This window comes from Mustela erminea, chromosome 11 (genome assembly GCF_009829155.1).
Source record: "Mustela erminea isolate mMusErm1 chromosome 11, mMusErm1.Pri, whole genome shotgun sequence".
Taxonomy (NCBI): domain Eukaryota; kingdom Metazoa; phylum Chordata; class Mammalia; order Carnivora; family Mustelidae; genus Mustela; species Mustela erminea.
The window spans coordinates 72,821,278-72,841,618 of NC_045624.1; the positions used below are offsets into that span (position 1 = coordinate 72,821,278).

The 20,341-nt window shown below is 39.3% G+C and overlaps 1 protein-coding gene across 2 annotated transcripts in view; it reads right to left on the reverse strand.

The window, feature by feature from the left end:
* Nucleotides 1-11,389, reverse strand: part of LOC116569139 — a 32,395-nt gene extending 21,006 nt beyond the window's left edge. For both annotated transcript variants that reach the window (XM_032305158.1, XM_032305159.1), the window contains exons 1-2: nt 11,082-11,389; nt 5,612-5,658 (exon numbers count right to left, since the gene is read on the reverse strand). In XM_032305158.1, the coding sequence (XP_032161049.1) occupies nt 5,612-5,658; nt 11,082-11,229 (195 nt within the window). In that variant the 5' untranslated portion in view covers nt 11,230-11,389. The remainder of the gene's footprint in view (nt 1-5,611; nt 5,659-11,081) is intronic.
* Nucleotides 11,390-20,341: the final 8,952 nt, after the last annotated feature.

Below are 20,341 nucleotides of genomic sequence, written 5' to 3' on the forward strand. Positions count from 1 at the left end.
TTCAATGACTAGATGAGGTGTCTTCCAGGGAGGAAGCAGAACTTGGTCTGAGCCTTAAGGAGAAGGTAAAATCTGCACAGGAAGGAACAGAGTCTTAGGCACAGCAGCTATCACAGGGTGAATGAACAGGTGGCAGGAGTAACAATCTGTCATGGTGGAAGTTTGTGGAATTACTCAAAAAAGTAAACTTATCTCAGATTGTGATGGGATTTGAATGCCAGACTAAGGAGTTTGTGCTTTTTCCTAACAGGGATTCAGTAGAATTATTATCTTTTTATTTTTTAAAAAAGATTTTATTTATTTATTTGACAGAGAGACAGAGATCACAAGTAGGCAGAGAGGCAGGCAGAGAGAGAGGGGGGAAGCAGGCTCCCCGTCAAACAGAGAGCCTGATGCGGGGCTCGATCCCAGGACCCTGAGATCATGATCTGGGCCGAAGGCAGAGGCTTAACCCACTGAGCCACCCAGGTGCCCCATCAGTGGAATTATTTTGAGCTAAAAGGTGATAGGATGAAAACAGTAATCAACAATCATGATTAAGGTTTCAGGAGGGACTGTGGGGTAGGAAATCTAGGATTGTTCCAGTGGAAAGCAAAGAATGAGGACTGATAGGGCTTTATGAACTGTAGATAGAGGAAGAAGTCTGAGAAAGGTGTCAAAGTCTTCTAAAATTATGGGTCTGGGAGAATGTCACCAGTAATAAAGAAAGAAAGAAGTAAATAAAACAAAGTTCTTTGGGGAAGGTAAGTGATAAATTTAGTTATATGAAATTTGAACTTGAGATGATGAAAAATTCCAGGAAAAAATGTCAGTCAAGTAATTTCGAATGTGACCCCAAGGCTTAGGGAGTCATTGGGTCTAAGGATATGAATTTGGGATTTATATGCAGCTACCAGCAGAGGCCATAAGACAGCACAAGGGTAGAAATATGGTATTTAAAAATGCATAGGGGTATGAGGACAGACCAGAAAGAGGAGCTGGTAAAAGAAATAGAGAGGTGAGAAAGAAACAAGAGGTTTGCTTTTTCTTTATCCATTTTGTCTGAACTGAGAAAGGAAGAAACCAATGCAAAGTAATAGGTGGAATTTGTCACAAAGGAAACACGGGAATGAGAAAGGTTCTGAGTTTGTGAATGTGCATGTTTCCAAGCCTAACGCATGAATGGACTTAAAGACCAAGAAGTTAGCCTTGGAACTGAGAACTGACTTCATTATTTGACAGACAGAGATCACAAGTAGGCAGAGAGGCAGGCAGAGAGAGAGGAGGGGAAGCAGGCTCCCTGCTGAGGAGAGAGCCCAACGTGGGGCTCAATCCCAGGACCCTGAGATCATGACCTGAGCCGAAGGCAGAGGTTTAACCCACTAAGCCACCGAGGTGCCCCAAGAACTGACTTCTTAAGGTGGAAAACAGCTTAACAGAAAAGACACTGAATTAGTTCAGAAAATGAGAGAACTTAAGCCTGACAGAGAGCCTTAAACTTCTCAAGAAAAAAAAAAAAAATCATCTACCTCTAGATAGATGGTCATGCTAAGTCCAGGTAAGAGAAATAGTTGCCTTGGAGAATAATCCATCAAACCGGTTCTCTATATTTTGTTTTTCAGCTGAGGAACTCACAGGTGATATCCACGTGTTCATTGGCATATCCAGATTTGGATGCATGACCCTATCTATCTCTCCTACTCCAGGCCCTAATACATACACACACACACCACGCACCACACACAATTTTTCAGAAAAAATAATATCAAGGTGGGCATCTTTGTAGGATGTAAGGAATGGGATTTATAAGTACATATTACAAGCATATAAGTAATGATCATTTCTTATGAATTGTGTAGTAAATAAGGTAGTCTGTGGAAGATTCCAAAAAACCCATTGGGTTTGCCATTACTTTGTTCCTTCCTATTCCTTGCGATAATCCACATTAAGATGCAATAAATGAGAAAGATGTGATTATGGGGAAAACCTAGAATCTACTCAATTGCAAAACTCAGTCTTCTAATTAGCATTAGCAAAAAAAAAAAAATGACTTATGACATGTTTTGGCATTGTGACACCATGATTGAAAACTATCACTTCAAAGAGTTAACAGTGATTCATATTGATTCTCAACAGCAATGAAGGCCCAGATGAGAGTTAGCACTGTTTCTTAGCATGGTTTTTGAAATTTTATTTCTTATGAAGAGAAGATAGCAATTAAGAAATAATGTTTTTCCTATGCCGTGTTTATGAGCTATGTGTGTTGGGTGGTAGTACTGTAATGAATTTCTTTTTATGGACTTGTTTTTGGTAAGAATGTTTTTTAACTCTTAAAAAGGTGAGTCATATACTATTAAATCACAAGGAAATGTTCCCAATAGAATCTGAGGATTCCCTTATAGTTAAGAAAAATAACCATATACTATATAATTCAAACTGGAATATTTGGGGAATGAAAAGGATTCAGTATAATAATCTCATCAAGTCAATGGTGGTGAATACCACCATAAAATAGGACAGTCCTAGGCATACCAGGCCATCTGTTCCAGTCCTTAATAGTGTAAGAAGAGCTCAAATGTTCTTGGTTGCTTCATGAATTGACACTTATAAATTCTGGCATTCCCTCTGGGAGGTGGCAGACACTGTAAAGTCTGGGAGGGGAGAGGATCTTTTTCCAAAAGATGACACCCTAATTCTGTGTTAACCATGTGGAATTATCCCTTAGTTCTCTTCTATGAGGTACTGGGAATATATTAAAAATGGCACTCAAATATTCATAAGCCCAGAATTGTCATAATGGCTATGTCTGTAAATATTTTAAGATAAAATTATCTATTTCTTATATTAGAGAGTATATTAAATGTAATTTAATGACTGCTAATGCCTTCTAATGGCTCAAGTGTTAATTCAAATCAATAGTTATCAAAAACTGTCATGTGCTGGGAAACGTGTGAGGTTGTTAGAGATGCAAAGATGAATAAAACATACACTTTGTCCTCTGGGAACTCAAAATGGAAGGAAGGTAAATAAGCAAACAGTCTGTATGATATGAGTTACAGTCCAAAATGTACATGTTCAAGATCTGAAACAGAAATAGAGGGGCATTGAAGGCGGTATTCTTCTTTGTTTAAAAGGAAGGGAAGAATGCATAACGATGAGGAAGAATGACAGAAATTTTATCAGCATGGGGAGTAAAGTTTGCCCCGGGAGCCTCTATTTTTGTCTACAAAATTAGACAAAAACCCATAGTTGAGAATGAGTGAATGTGAGATAACATTGGGACATTAAGGATGGCAACAAAGTCTGGAATTGCTGCTGTGGGAAATTTGGCGGAATATTGCTAACCAAAGGAAAGAAATGGGTAGTCTTGGGGCTTAGGTGAGAAGAGAAACTATGAATTTGTAGTTGCACTAAAGTAGATTTTGATCCAATATGCTCCAGAAAAAACGGGCTAATAACGTGTTGCAAATCAGAGGACAGATCAAAGGACCAATGAGGCCCAGGGAATGTAGATCCAACGTAGCTAAAGATGAGAAGGCAAGGACATTAAGGTAGTGGTGATTTTTGCAACCTTGAGTGAAATACAAAACTGTGTATAGGCAAGGATCACCAAGAGCTGCTGACAACACAAAATGTTCAACAAACTTATTTGCTTACTAATGAAAGTCCTCAGCATGAGATATTCCTGCCAAAAAATTAAACTGAAGTTGATCAAGCCTCCATATCTAATTACCAGTTTACAAGAACAAAAAACAAGGGAAAGAGGAACATGACAGAGCACATTACGGAGCCTGGAGTAGAGCAAAATCCAGACTGCAGGAAAAGCAATAGAACAAATAGTTCAGTTTCTATAACAAATAAGTTACAGTAAAGAAAAAAAGAGGGAGAAGGGAGCATATAGATAAAAAGAGATTTTTAAAAAAAGATTTGATTTATTTATTTGACGAAAAGAGATCACAAGTAGGCAGAGGGGCAGACAGAGAGAGAGGAGGAGGACCCTGGGATCATAACCTGAGCTGAAGGCAGAGGCTTAACCCACTGAGCCACTGAGCCACCCAGGCACCCCAGATAAAAAGAGATTTAAAGGGCATATTAGCCAAGTGCAGTGTATGGACTTCATTCAAATGAACTTGAAAACATTATGAAACAAGAGAAATGGGATTATTTCCTGGATGCTTGATGACATTAAGAAGTTGTTAATTTTCAGGTGTAATGATGGGCTTCTAATATTTTAAAGCAGAGTATCTATTATATATATACATATACAACTGGAATGAGAGGGAGAAGGAGAGAGATTGAGAGAGGGAGAGAGTGGTAAATATTTACAAGTAAAATGATACAGTATCAAAACCCTTATTTGTTTCAAAACAATCCATTTTTGGCAGACAGAGGGCATATATGAAATAAGATCGGCCAAGATGGATCTTGCAGGCATATAATTCTATTATACCATTTTCTCTGCTTTCATGTTTGAAAATTTCCATTGCAACACACAAAGAAATGTGGAAGAATATTTCATTCAAGTGAACAGCCATGAGAATTCACAGGAAGGATGCTTGAAGGAGTCCACTGGAGAGGGCCAATATGCTGAAGGAAAACTGAGAGATTAAAGGACTAGAGGGCAGTCTTACTGATGTCAAAAAGTACGTGTAAGGGGAATGAGAATTTAGGAGCCGCTGTAAATTGTGCAGGGTTCAGGGTGTGGTCACAGAAGCGACTTCTTAATGCGGAGCTGAGGGAGTCAGGAGCCTGAGGGACAAAGTGTGTCTGGGCCTTCGCCGAGTTTGAAAAGCCCGTAGGTAATAGCATGAATCGGGTGGAGATGTCCATGAGCCAGGAACCCAGGTGCCCATCACATGAAGGAGTGGCCTTGATGAAGATAAGAAGGTGCCCAGAATTGTGTGTCCACATCCCTGTGACAGATACCAGTTGCTAGAGTATACTCTTTTCTAATTTGTGATTCCGTGTCTCCTTGTCTTCGGTGTTAATTTTTGGCTCTCCAATACCAGTTATGGTTGAATGGTTTTGTTTTTTTAAATAATATTTTATTTATTTATTTGACAGAGAGAGAGATCACAAGTAGGCAGAGAGGCAGGCAGAGAGAGAGAGAGAGAGAGAGAGAAGCAGGCTCTCTGCTGAGCTGAGAGACTGATGTGGGACTTCATCCCAGGACCCTGAGATCATGACCTGAGCTGAAAGGCAGAGGCTTAACCCACTGACCCACCCAGGCACCCTAGTTGAATGGTTTTTTGTAAGGGTTGCTGCAAAGCTCTCTGTAACATCATTTCCCTCATTTCTTATGGCATTTCTGCCTCTTTCCAAATCTGAAGTGAACAATATTGTCAGCTACCTAATCATCAGAGAAGGGAACCTAGCTACATTGTAGTTAAGGAACAAGGTGTCATCCTTTCTAGTGTTGGGGTAATAGAGTAGTAAGGAAATTTTCACTGCATCTCAAAGGGATTGACTTTCCTTGACTTACAAAAAATTCTTCCCAAAGTATAATTCTTTTCAAGCAAAATTTTTTGTTTTTGTTTTTGATGCATAATTTTCTAGAAGTACATTTACAAATGTGAATTATGTGACTTTATAACATTCCCAAGACAATTTTCTCATATAAAAGTTAACTTACTTTCTTATCTTCTGTGCATAATTGACAATTTTTCTTTATAGTACATGCTATAAAAAAAGTGCAAAAATGTAAATGCAAAGACCATTTACTGCTTAATTTTATATAAAAGTACATTTCATTTAGTCATTCCTGTTTAATGGCACACACAACCATACCCCAGGGTTTTATTGCATTATTTTTATATATCTAGACACTTTCCCCTTTGGTACTATTTAAATCCTAACTCTCTTATTTTCTACTATTGCTTGGAAAAATATCAAATGGCATTATCCAACTTTGATTAGCCAAGTACGTTCTGAAAAATAACTTCCAGGAGTGCCTGGGTGGCTCAGTTGTTAAGCATCTGCCTTCTGCTTAGGTCATGATCCCGTGGTCCTGGGATTGAGCCCATTGGGCTCCCTGCTCCCTCTTCGACTCCCCCTGCTTATATTCCTTCTCCATCAAATAAAAAGCAAAACAAAATAAAAACTTCCAAAAAACATTAACATTAACATCCTGGGACACTGGGATCACCTGAGCCAAAGGCAGATGCTTAACAGACTGAGCCACCCAGGTGCCCCAGTCCTTTAAATATTAAAAAAAAATTAATTCTCTATCTTGTTGTGCCACAAGCTTTAAAAACTTCTCCCAGGTGAGGATTTTCATTCTTCCTATTTCATAAAAAAATAAAAAATATAATTAATATTCAAAAGTTCTAGAATAAAAATTTTAAGTCTGGAAAAAAGGATTTTGATGGCTCTTTTTCTTACTCTAACATCTCTGTAAAGTAAGTAGGGTCTGAAATTAATACCCTAGCTTTCATGTGATGCAATACCAATAAAGACACTCTATTATTTTGGGGGCCAGAATTCATAAGCTGTGTGGGAAAGGTCAGACCTTTCTATTTAATTTCAAATTGTTTGATTGGATACAGATCTGATTTGGCTGAGAGAAGACTTAGAGGAGTTTTTCAAATTAAGCCCTATTGAATATTACTTCTCCCTACCCAAAAGTATCATTTTGGAACCTCCAAAGGGAAGTTGAGTAGAACACAAGGTAAATGGGAAAGATGCTACTGCTCAGCTATGTTGGGGACAGTGGCTTTAGGCTTACTTAAGGAGGCAGGAGCAGGAGAAAAAAAGCATGTGACTTAGCCACCATTCTCCAAATTCTACTTGTTTCCCACAGATTTTTTTGCACTGCTAAAATTTTACATTAGAATAATGTTAGATTTACAGAAAAATTTCATAGCTTATACAGAAAGTTCCTATATACCTCTCACCTGTTTTCCCCATGGCTAATGTCTTAGACTATCAAGGTACATCTATCAAAACTAAAGAACCACCACCAATAAACTGCTTTTAACTAAACTCCAGATTTTATTAGGATTTCATTGGTTTTTATACTAATGTACTTTTTCTGTTCCAAGATCCAGGATCCCACATTGCATTTGGTCACCATGTCTCCTTTAGTCTGTGACAGCGTCTCAGTCTTTCCTTGTTTTTCATGACCTTGATGGTTTTAAAGAGTATTGGCCAAATATTTTGTAGGCTATCCTTCCATTTGGATTTGTCTGTTTCTCTCATGATTAGATTGAAGATGTGAGTTTGGGGGAAGAATACTGCAGAGGTGAAGTTGCTACATCATACCAGCAAGTACATGGTATCAACATGGTTTTCATTTACCTTTTTTATATTATATACATTAGAGAAAGTTGAAGACATAGGGCTGCTGCTAGATAGGACATTTTTGTGTAAACTAGGAAAAGGTGAATCTCTGAAAGAACCAACTAGAAAAGTTCAAATCCTTTCTGAGCAGCAACAGCCTGGAACCAATCCACCTTCATGGGAAATATAAACCGGCCTTCATTCTCAGATTATGTGGAATCCTTACTCAGCAATTTCTAAACATGTGCTTATTGAAAACAATTAGACCCAATCTTCACAATCCTGAAAGGTGGTTATTATTATCCCCACTTTACTGATGAAGAAACTGACCTCAGAAAAGTCAATAACACACTGAAGTTCACTTGCTAGTAACAAGAGTGTGGATTTGATCTGTTTTGACCACCAGCACCTCTCCCTTCTCCTGGGAAATATAACCCATCCTTCCTTGGCAGGATGCTCCTTCCCCAGCATTAGACACATGGTACAATTGGTAACTGCCTTCTTCTGCAACAAACTCCCTGGTCCCAGGCAGGCATGTAACGCTACACACTTGAACCAAATGGGGCTAATCCCAGACCACACTCACTGGTCTAGGGAGGGGGAATATGAGCAAGTCAGGCAAATGAAAGTCTTCCTCTGACAATTTACAGATTAAAAAGTGCAGGTCAAGAGGTGGCAGGGAGTCACTTTCTCTTTGGAAAATTGACAAGATGGAGCTGCCAATGACTACAGAAGAAGTCCTGAGGAGGAAGCTAATAGGAGTGAATGAAGTTGATACGCAGAGAAAAGGAGAGAAAATGAAGGAGAAATATAGAGATGATGGTGATTCACTCATTTCTGAGGTCCCATGCATTTCTTCTGCTTCACTTAAGTAAGACAAATTATGTTTTTCTTATATATAAAATCTTGGTTTCTCACACTGCATCTAAAAACATTAGAGTTAGTATAAAGTCCACAGCTTTGTTTCTTTTCACTAAGTCCTGACAAATATTCTTGGTGTGTTCAACATTAGCAGAAATAAATGGGTACTTAAATAAGGAGAAAACCTGGAAGACTTGTCTCCTATTCAAATTATTTAGCCTTCAATGAATTTCCTTAGAGAAATCTGCCTTTTTATCTCATTCTGTTATCTTTACTTTGAGACTAGTTTCATTTATTCTATTTTTTTTTTAAGATTTTATTTATTTGAGAGTAAGAAAGACAATACAAGAGCACAAGAGCAAGAGCGTAAGAGCAGGGAGAAGCAGACTTCCCACTGAGCAGGGAAGCCAGATGTGGGGGCTCCATCCCAGGACGCTAGGATCATGACCTGAGCTGAAGGCAGATACTTAACTGACTGAGCCACACAGGTGCCCCTCAGTGAATCTATTTCTTATTTGGTGGTTCTCTAGCTCAGAGCACTTTTGGGGAAATTTGCATTTGTTCCTTGAGTTGTGTTTTATTCTAGGATACATTATTTCTTTTCTGCATGCTATCAAACTCCTTAATTTCATTATTTAGTTAGCTATGCAGTGTTTGCATAGTTGTTCTGTTGTCTATTTTCATCTTATTCATGTTTGGATTACTGGGTTCAGAACTTGTACTGGTGCTGACAGGATGAAGGTGACACCTTGACCACCTTACAACCATCCCTGAGATGTTTTTCTGAGAACCTACAGTTTTATGGTATTTTATATTCTATTTATTCAGTTGTTCTCAGCAAGAACAACTTAGGAAGAACTCAAGTGAGTCTATGACAGACTTGATTAGAATATCTGGGTTCTATACTCTCTTCTGAGATTTTTGTCATTTTCCTCTTCCAGGATTCTAGCTAATTGGAGGCATTACCCATGTCCATAAAATGAACTATAGATCTGCCCCTAAATGGAGTTTGCAGCCCAGGAACCGACCTTTCCATCAGAGACAGATCCATTGTTCTGTTTTTCTTTTTCTCTTATTTCTCCTCTGTAACCATTTCCTCTGTTATTCTTCAGGATGGTAAAGAATGGTAAAGAATAGGATACCCACTCAATGTGCATCTCTCTAGTTCCAGGAGAATTAATGAAAATTCTTGGAATTCAGTTATTCACTAGTTACTTCTAAAGGATAATGGTGGTATTTGGAGCATTGTCATGTTATAGTATTCTTTTCTGATGCAGAATCTTTCCTTTATTTTTTCCCTTGGCTGTCACTTGCTTTTTGACTATCCTCCTTCTGTTGTTTGGTTGCTCCTGGTGAAAGAACATCTCTACATGTGAAAAAAAAAAATATATATATATGTATGTATATATATTAGATATTGGGGGGAAGATTCCTAACCCAAAGTTCCAAGTGCAACTGTAACTTCATAGAAAATTTCTTACTGAGCTCTCAGATGTAAGTGAATATTAGAGTTAAAAGCTCTGGGGATCAAAGCAACCCCCTTTGTGGTAGGTCTCACTTGTTGTGGGATCATTCAGAAAGTCCTGTGGCAAAGGTCTATCAATCAGAGTGCTAGGATGAGGTGGGGATCATAGTAGGGATTGGAATCACTTTCTCAGATTTGGAGCTGAAGGAATGATGTCTAAGAAACCATGTTCCTGTTCGATGAGAAGGTTGAATGCAAGCACAAAGGGCAAATGCCTCGGCTAGGAAGCAAACCTTGGAGGGTGGGGGGGTCCAGGACTGGCTGAACCAGGCTTTCCTTCACAAAGGGACACTGTTTCCACAGAAACATTGAACAGGGTTGGTCAGCCTTAGAACTCAGCTAACTATAATCAGAACCTTCAGTCTTTGGAGACCAGATTATGTTACCTATAATTCTTGATTTGTTTTTGTCTTTGTTAACTCCTTTCTAGATCTTCATCAGCATTTTAATAAAGTTTTTAGAAAAATCCCAGTATGACTCCAATTTGCTAAGGAACAAAAGGAAGCATTTGTTTCTATGCTTGGCCTATGGTTTTAGGCACTGTTTGTGTGGAGAACATGGTGGAGATGGCACTAGAACGCTGTTCCTCTTGGAGTATGTATGGGGATGACCAAGGGGTCAAAAGAGAGTAATCTATGGGAAAGATGAAACCAAAGGAAACAAGCTAGGCCTTTTGATACAGCCTCTCCCTACTCCTCATCCTCTCAAAGGGGAATCTTATTTCAGGACAAAGTGGAAACCTTTGGGTTTGATTTTAGCAAGGAAGACCAATTTCCTTACAGATATTAACATTTTTTCAGACTCTAGAAACCAGACAGCAGTTATTCTTACAGTCTTCATACAAATTGCAATCTTGCCTTTACAGGGCATTTTCCCTGTAATTCAAATCCTGTCCTAATTCTATCCATACAATTTCAATCTAGGTTACTATAAAGCTTATTTCCAGGTTCAAGAATTCAACTCAGCATGAATTTTAACTTTCCAAAATTTCTTCAGCTGGGGAGGAAAACTAAGGGAAGTCTCCAGATCAAACCAATTTTTCCTTAAGATACAAATCAAGCAATTTATTAATTAAAACCTTAAAACACTAAGACTAGCTATGATTATTGGGCAGAATCTAATTAGCTAATTTACAGCTTATTCCAAGCACAAATGCACTATATAGGGCATGCAAAAAGTGAGGGGGGATAGAGGCACATGCTTTTCCAAATTTTTAAACCATTTTAACTCACTCTTCACATTTCTGATAAATTAATTCAAGTCCAATTAAACTGGATTTCACCAAACACATCAAGAGACGTTAAAAATATCTTCCCACTGATGCTAAACAGCAACTTTAGAGATGAAAATTTCAGCTCGCCAGAGTGGCACAACCAAAAGGAAATATGGTGGCAGTGGTGTGTATAGGGCATCAGCCTCTGGGCTTGGAATGACTTACCATCATCCAGAGACTTTGATCTCTGTTTTCCCCTCTGTCTGGAGACATGGGAAAAATGATCCTCAGAGAAGCTGATAAGCAGTTGAATGAAAAAGAGGGAGAGGAAAACTGGCAAGAATATTTGGCCCCATGCCCGCAGCCAGCACATTGTTCCTCCAGCCTGGGTTCTGCCAGTTCCAGGCCAGTTGGACGGCAGTGGGCAGCAGGTACGAGGTTGGACAGGCAGACCCCGACGGGACTATGACCCGACCAAATCACAGCACCTTCTGAGGCAGCCCCTTCTGAGCCCTGGACTCTAGCATAATTCACAGAACCTTAGAACTTATAGTGTTCCAGCCAGAACACGGAATGTTGGTAATGCAATCCCGGCCCGCCCCGCCCTCAGGCTTCCTAGAGCCCTGACCACTAGGTAAAGTTTGCCCACTGGGCTTGATAGATCCCTGCTACAGAACTGTGGGTTTTTTTTTGTTTTGTTTTAAGATTTTATTTATTTATTTGACACACAGAGAGATATACAAGCAGGCAGAGAGGCAGGCAGAGAGAGAGGAAGGGAAGCGGGCTCCCTGCTGAGCAGAGCCCAATGTGGGGCTGGATCCCAGCACCCGGAGATTATGACCTGACCTGAAGGCAGAGGCTTAACCCACTGAGCCACCCAGGTGTCCCTGTCCAACATCATTCTTGAGCCTCCTCTACATCATTTTCCTCCAGCTTTCCCAAGTAGTGCACACTACAGAATTGTTTTTGGAGCGAGGCCTGAATTCTAATGTTCACCGTTCAATAGTATGGAAAGCAATTGTACCTTTCTGTGCTGTTTTCCTCAGATATAAATGAAGCTATTACCATCCACCCCATCCCAGGGGGTTTACTGTGCTATAGACAGTGAAACTGACGGCTCTGTAAATCCTTGATCTTTTCCTTGACTGGTTCATGGGCCTGTGGCAGGCTTTGATGTAGTTTCCCAAAGTATGGTGCATTTTAAGTGGTATGCAGATGGATATCTTTTACTTTCATAGTTGTTAATTTATTTATTAAAAGATTTATTTAAGGGGCACCTGGGTGGCTCAGTGGGTTAAGCTGCTGCCTTCGGCTCAGGTCATGATCTCAGGGTCCTGGGATCGAGTCCCACATCGGGCTCTCTGCTCAGCAGGGAGCCTGCTTCCTCCTCTCTCTCTGCCTACTTGTGATCTCTGTCTGTCAAATAAATAAATAAAATCTTTAAAAAAAAAAAGATTTATTTATTTTAGAGAAAGTGAAAGGGGGGAGAGGCAGAGGGGGAGGGAGAGAGAAACTTAAGCAGAATCTGAGTTGATTGTAGAGCAAGACATGGGTCTCCATCTCATCCTTGAGATCACTACTTGAGCAGAGACCTGAGCCCAAACCAACAGTGGGCAGCTTAACCAAATGCTATACTCAGGTGCTCCTGTGAATTTATTTTTAATGAGTACTGTAAAACTGTAACTAGTGGGTATAGTGATACAATGGCAACAACATAAATTTTAAAAATAAATCTATGTTAAAACGCTGAGTTTCAGAAATATAAATAATGGTACAAAATTTAAAGGATATGATAAATTTGTTAAGGTGGTTCCAGAATGACTGGAATTTGAGCAATATTATCCCTGTGAAGGGAAAGTTTGGGGCATGGAAACTTGTGTTTCACTGGGTCCTATCTTGCTCTGTTTTTCAAACAAGAATGATGGAGTTGTCCCAAGGCCTGGCATATTGATCTAAACTGCACCTTGAGGACTCTGAGCTAGTACTGATTATAAAGATGGAGATGGGCAACATGTGAGCAGAGTTTCAGGCTTTTTCCTTCCCTATCTGGAATGCAGAGGACAGACAGACCGTGGGTTATTAGCTATATATGAAAAATGCTCTTATAACCTGACAAGAAAAGGACAAAAAAGAAGAAAAACAATGGGGAAATGGACAAAAGATAAAGACACTATTATAGGAAGGCAAATCCAAGCAGTCAATGAATGTGTGAAAAAATATTTCAAAATATGCTAGTACTAGGAAATTGTAAGCTGAAGTAACAATGAGCTAGCACTTTGTATCCATCAGGTTGGCAAAAATATTAAAACAAAGCTAATACATATTTCTGGTGAAGATAAGGAGAAGAGTACCATTTTTGACTTTTTGGTGGAACAGGGAGTGTTATCATGCCTATGGAAAGCAACCTGGCAACAGCAATTAGAAGGAAAAATACATATATATTCTTTATGTATGTGTTTTTGTTTGGGAATCTGCCCTTCACCAAGTGAAGGTATGAAGTTCTCATGGTATGAATGGGACCCCAAAACCTATCCTGAAAGTGGATCATGAAAATTAGACCTGAAAAAATCAGAACATGGTACTTCCCTGGCCACCATGAGGTAGATGGGTGGGCACATGACCCATGCTGGTCCAATCCAAGTTAATCTCAGAGCTTTTGCTAGAAATGTTAGGACAAAGATATTTATCTTTCTCTAGATTCAAACTTGAAAGGATTTGAGCCCTGTAGCTGCAAAAAGCCATCTTGAAACTATGTAGTGTGGGGCTATGAAAATGACCAGTTAAGAGCGTAAGTGACTGATGGCCTCAGCTGCTGTCCCTCAGATGTTCCATCATATTCATGCCAAGTCCATGTTTCCTACAGGCTGCTCTCAGCCAAGACTAAACATGGTAAGAGCACTTGTCCAGAATGCCTCTAACAGAAGATTTTGACTTGAGGACTCCCCATCATCTGGTTGAAACTTTCTTAGAACTAGGCTGTACTCTGAAATCCTTCCAAACAAATTTTCATTCCTTCACCTCGTCTTTACAGGTGTCATCCCTGTATCACTGTTTGAAGGTTCTCTTCACCTTCACTATCTCCCTTTCTGTTATCTTCCCCAACTGTTCCCAATAAACCTCTTGTACTTCTAATCGCATCTTGGCAGCTGATCCTTGAAGGATACACATTAACACAAATACTATTAGAAGTGTTCAGAGAAAGCAAATGGTAAGGTAAAGCTTTGAAACTGATTTAGTTACTACCCAATGGGTAAAAATGATACCATCTTGAGCAGTATATGGAGTATGAATAGTCCCTGGAAAGGGATGATGGCTGAATTGCTAAAAAATCACTGGTGGTAAAATATTTTCCATCTAGGAAAATGATCTGATGGAGAGGAATGTCCTGGCAGATATAATGATTCAGCCATTTGAAAGATATAGGGGAGTGGGTGCCTATAAGGACAGCAGAATGGGTTTGTTATAGAGTTGTATTGACGCTGTACAAAGGGATAATGAGAAACCAAAGGCTACTGACTAGCAGGAAAAGACTAAGTGTGAAAGCCAGAGGATCTCTTTGGTAGACTTTATCCCCTGTAGTGGGAATGAACACAGCTAAGCAGCAGACTGACGGCCTGATACTGACAGTGTTCCAAAGATATTTATGTGTCGAGCCAGGCAGGTCTTATGCGAAGGCCAGAATTCTGGCTGGGAAAGCTTGGCTGAAACATGGCTTCTGTGTTTAAGTACCACCATCTGGCTTCTTTTACTTTGGGAACCTCATTAATTCCATGGATATCAATGGGCCTGGTTCTGTGACTGTTTCTATTGCCAGTTTTGGTTTATGAAGCAGACATACTGAACATCTTAATAATGCAGTTCTCTTTTTACCCCCATATTCCTGATGGCCTTGGTAAATGGATGGATCCTCCTGAGGATGTGATGTTGACTCTGCAGGTCCCCCTGAAATGTCAGAGCTTGTGGAGGTGGACTCCCCATATGCTGGGAGTCCCTACTACCCCTTCTCCTGTCTAATAGGCCAATAGCTAGAGTTAAACTCAGTAGAATCCAGATGAGACAGAGTGTGTCTGATAAGAGAGGAAAAAAAGTATATTTCATAGTATCATTAGCTTATATCAGCAGAAGTCAGTGAGTACCACTGATACTGAAATTTGAAAATGTTTATCAAGGCACTGAAATGTTAAACTGGATAAGTAAGATTTCATTGACTTGTGGATACTTTCATATGACATGGGATTCAATAGCCTAGCAAGATCCCAAGGAATGGGGCAAATTCATTGCTTGGATGACTTTTAGAAGCCTAAAGAAAGTGAGAGCCAACCTGGAGCAAAGTCATAACACGTAAGTTGTCTACACAGAAGGAAGAGGAAGGGATAGAAAGGTTGAGAGAATTGGGCTTACTCCAGCAGATGCATTATGTGAGGTTAGAAAACCCACCAGATGATTATGTTCCAGAAGAGGGTCCAGAGAAAATATCAAGACCATCAGAAACATGCTGCTGGGGCACCTGGGTGGCTCAGTCATTAGGTATCAGCCTTCAGCTTGGGTTGTGATCCTAGGGTCCTGGGATCAAGCCCTGCATCAGGCTCCCTGCTCTGCAGAAAGCCTGCTTCTCTCTCTCCCACTCCCCCTGCTTGTGTTCCTGCTCTTGCTATCTCTCTCTCTGTGTCAAATAAATAAATAAAATCTTAAAAAGAAAGAAAGAAAAGATAGATAGATGCTGCTAAGAGGGCACTAGTGTTTAGTGATGGCTCTCCAATGCAGGTCAAGACTGATAGTAAAAGCAGTAGAAGAAGGGAACTGGGCTTGCTTATAGCCAATGGGAATGATAGAGCTCCCAAAGTAATAATGGTCAAATGGTGGTTCTTAAACACAAAAATTCAGAAGGTCACAATAATCAAAACAACAGCCAAAGTCAGAGGGTCAGCAAGTGGGGGCTTGAATCATAGGAGATGGTTAAAAGAACATGGCATTCCTTGGGGTAGAATAGAGGGCCATCAAGCAAGGGTGTTGCTTAATCCACAGTCAGAAAAAGGTAGGAATGGAAGAACAGGAGGCTGAGGGCATAGCTCCAGTGAAAAGTTTCAATCCTTTGCTCAGCTTCCAAACTTGAGCCAATTTTCAAATCCAGAATTCATTAACTGAAGAAGCGTCTGGGTTCTAGAAGGGACTCCACAAACAACTGCATCAAAAATATACTATGATGATTCTCCCAGTCCATCCCCATTCACTGCAATTATTTACCAGAGTGATTGTAACATGGAAAAAGAGGAATATCTCATATTTTGAGGACTTTTATACACAGGGCCTGAGCTGACATTGATTCATGAAGACCCAAATTATCACTGTGTCTAATTCCATCTTGGCATCTGCTTCTCAAAGGACTCTACTTCATAAGGGAATGGCCAGCATGAGAATGGAGTCATTTCAGAAGAAACAGGATTCCATTTGGACACTTGATTGGACAGACCTTGGAGTCAATTTGTTCTGTTATCTGAGTCAGAAATTCCCGTTTTGCTTAAGCCAGTTTGACTTATGTTTTCTTATGCCTCTTGAGCATTCCTTCCTTGAAAGCAACATATTAAGATCCCTCAGAGGAAGGAAAAATGATGATAACAGATGTGACTATCATTCTTAAGCAATGGCCCTGTGCTCTTTCTTAAAGTTGATCTGAATATCTGCAAAGGGAAATATGTAAGTCTACAAATGCCATGTATAAAGCTCTTTTGTTCATAAATCAAGCTTGCTATCTTGCTCTTTCTATCCATATGCACAAAATGCATATGGATATGCATTTATTATCTTTCTATCCAAATGAACAAAAATTATCTGTTTTTCCAAATAAATAAAAGATAAGGGGAAACTTTTTTTGATATTGTCCCAAATTAAGAACAGAAGATTGTGATTTTTGTCTGTTACAGAAAACCTGTAATTTTCAGGGCAGAATAGCAGAAAGGATCAGGATGCTACCTCCCTCAGAGCTTCACTCTGTTGTCCCTAACTATAAGCTTTCCCTTGCCCAAATGTACACCTCACCAGCTCTGAGTTCCTGAACCTGTTCAGATTATTGCAACATCCCACCTCAGAAAGAGAGCTGAGAAACTGATGTTACCACCCATCATTCCTGAAAACCTTGCACTGACCTCAGTATCTGCATGCTTTATGAATGAGGTTTCATTGCTTCATCTTGCCCAGAGAGTACCATTTGCCCAGAGATGTAGCCCCAACTCTGGCTGACTTGGAATCAGCAATCTCACATACTCCAGACATAACAGTTGTCCCTTATTCATCACCCTCCCAAACTGATCTTAGCTGATGACTTTGATTACTATTTCACACAAAATGGAACCAGTCAAGAGGAAATCTAGACTCCACCTCCACATTTATCCCAGTGCCTCCACTCTTATCTTCTGTTTTTCTGCCTGTTGCTATAGAGGGATCATTCATGTTCCTATTCAAAAACCAAACCTGCCCCAAGGGTACTATATCTCACCTTCTACATCACTACAGCAGCACTGCTCCAACAATTCACTTCTTCTTCTCCTCTTCATCCGTGTGCTGCTGACTCCTAAGTTTATATCTCCAACTTGGACCTCTTCCCTTAACTCCAGTCCAATATATCAAAATACCTACTCAACATCTTCAAACAATGGCAAACAAACATTTCATCTCTGTATGTTCAAAACTTATGATCTTTCTCCTAACAAAATCAACCCAAGGAGGTCCACATCAAGACACATAGTAGAGGCACCTAGGTAATTCAGTTGGTTTGGTGTCCGCCTTCAGCTCAAGTGATGATCTCAGGGTCCTGGGGTCAGGGCCCAAATCAGGCTCCCTGCTCAGCAGGGAGTCGACTTCTTCTTATGCCCCTCCCACTTTTTATGCTCTCTCTCTCTCATTCTTTCTCTCTCTCTAGCTTGCTCTCTCTCAAACAAATGGATAAAATCTTAAAAAATAAAAAAAGACACATGGTAGTTAAGATGACAAAAAGTAGTGATAAAGAAAAGAATTTTAAAAGAAGCAAGAGAAAATAAAGCAGTTACATACAAAGGAAACTCCATAAGGCTATCTGCCAATTTTTCAGTAGAAATTTTGCAGGCCAGAAGAGAATGGCATGACATATTCAAAGTGCTGCAAAGGAAAAAAAAAAAAATCTGCAGCTAAAAAAACTATCTAGCAAGTCTTTCATGCAGAATTGAGGAGATAAAGAGTTTCCCAGACAAACAAAAAATAAAGGAATTCATGACAACTAAACCAGCCTTACATGATTCCTAGAGTAGAAAGCAAAGACCATAAGCAAGAGTAATAAAAAGTAGGAAACCCCAAAGCAGTAAAAATTAGTGTATCTATAAAAATTAGCCATGGGACTCACAAAATAAAAGGATATAAAGTATGACATCATATAACTAAAATGTGAGGAGGAGAGAAGTAAAAAATAGGTTCAAACTTTAGCAACCATCAACCTAATATAGACTGTTACATACAGAAGATGTTATATACAAACCAAATGGTAATCACAGAACCAGTAATAGATATGCAAAAAAAAAAAAAAGAGAAAGGAATCCAAGTATATCACTAAAGAAAGCTAACTAATCATGAGAGAAAAGAGCAAGATAAGAAAGGAGAGAGAAAAACTACAAAACTACCACAAAACAAGTAACAAAATGGCAATAAATACCTACCTATCAATAATTACTCAAAGTAAGTGGACTAAACACTCCAATCATAGGATATAGGCTGACAGAACAAACAAGACCCACCCATAAACTGCCTATAAAAAACTCCCTTCAGACCTAAAGACACATGTAGATTGAAAGTGGAAGGATAGAAAAGCATTTATCATGCAAATGGCTATGAAAAGAAACCCAGGGCAGCAAAAGTTATACAGGGCAAAACGGACTTTAAAACAGGCTATAACAAGAGACAAAGAAGGATACTATATAGTCATTAAGGGGATAATCCAACAAGAAGATATAACAATTATAATTTTTTTAAAAAATTCAACTAGCCAACATATAGTACGTTATTAGTTTTTTATATAATGATTCAATTTTAAGTATTTATGCACCCAGAGTGGGAGCACCCAAATACTCAAAGCAGTTAATAACAATTATAAAGGAAGTAATCAATAGTAATATAATATCAGGGGGCTTTAACAGCCCAATAAATGGGCCATAAAACAAATCTCAAAAATTAAAAAAGATCGAAGTCATGCCATGCATGTTTTCTAGTTATGAAACTAGAAATCAACCACAAGAAAAATCTGAAAAGAGCAAAAATACATGGAGGGTAAATAACATGCTACTAAACAACAAATGGGTCAACCAAGAAATCAAAGAGGAAATAAAAAAATACAAGGAAACTGGGGTGCCTGGGTGGGATTAAGTGGGTTAAGGCCTCTGCCTTCGGTCAGGTCGTGGTCCCAGGGTCCTGGGATTGAGCCCCACGTCGTGCTCTCTGCTCCATGGGGAGTCTGCTTTCTCCTCTCTCTCTCTCTGCTTGCCTCTCTGCCTACTTGTGATCTCTGCCTGTCAAATAAATAAGTAAAATCTTAAAAAAAAAAATACAAGGAAACAAATGAAAATGAAAACACAATGGTCCAAAATCTTTGGGATGTGTCAAAGGGTGTTTTTTTTTTTTTTTAAGATTTTATTTATTTATTTGACAGAGAGAAATCACAAGTAAGCAGAGAGAGGAGGAAGCAGGCTCCCCGCAGAGCAGAGAGCCCGATGTGGGGCTCGATCCCAGGACCCTGGGATCATGACCTGAGCCAAAGGCAGAGGCTTTAACCCACTGAGCCACCCAGGCGCCCCTCAAAGGGTGTTTTAAGAGGGAAGTTTAGAACAATACAGGCCTACCACAAGAAGCAAGAAAAATCTCAAATAAACAACCTAACCTTACAGCTAAAGGAGCTAGTAAAAGAAAAAACATACAAAACCCCAAACCAGATGAAGGAAAACAATAATAATGATTAGAACAGAATAAATGAAATAGAAACAAAAACAAACAAACAGAACAGGTCAATGAAACCAGGAGCTGGTTTTTTGAAGAAATCAATAAAATTGATAAACCTTTAGCCAGACTCATTAAGAAAGAAAGAAAGAGAGAGAGAGAAAACTCAAACAAATTCAGAAATGAAAGAGGAAATATAACAACAGACACCACAGAAATATGAGGCATTACAAGAGAATATTTTGAAAAACTATATGCCGACAATTGGACAACCTAGAAGAAATGGATAAATTCCCAGAAACATATAACCTCCCAAAATTAAATCAGGGAGAAATAGAAAATATGAACAGATCTACCAGCAATGAAATTGAATCAGTAATAAATAAAACTCCCAACAAACAAAAGCCCAGGGCCAGGTGGCTTCACAGGTGAATTCCACGTTTAAAGAAGAGTTAATACCTATTCTCCTCAACTATTTCAAAAAAATAGAAAAAGAAGGAAAGCTTCCAAATTCATTCTATAAGGCATGCAGA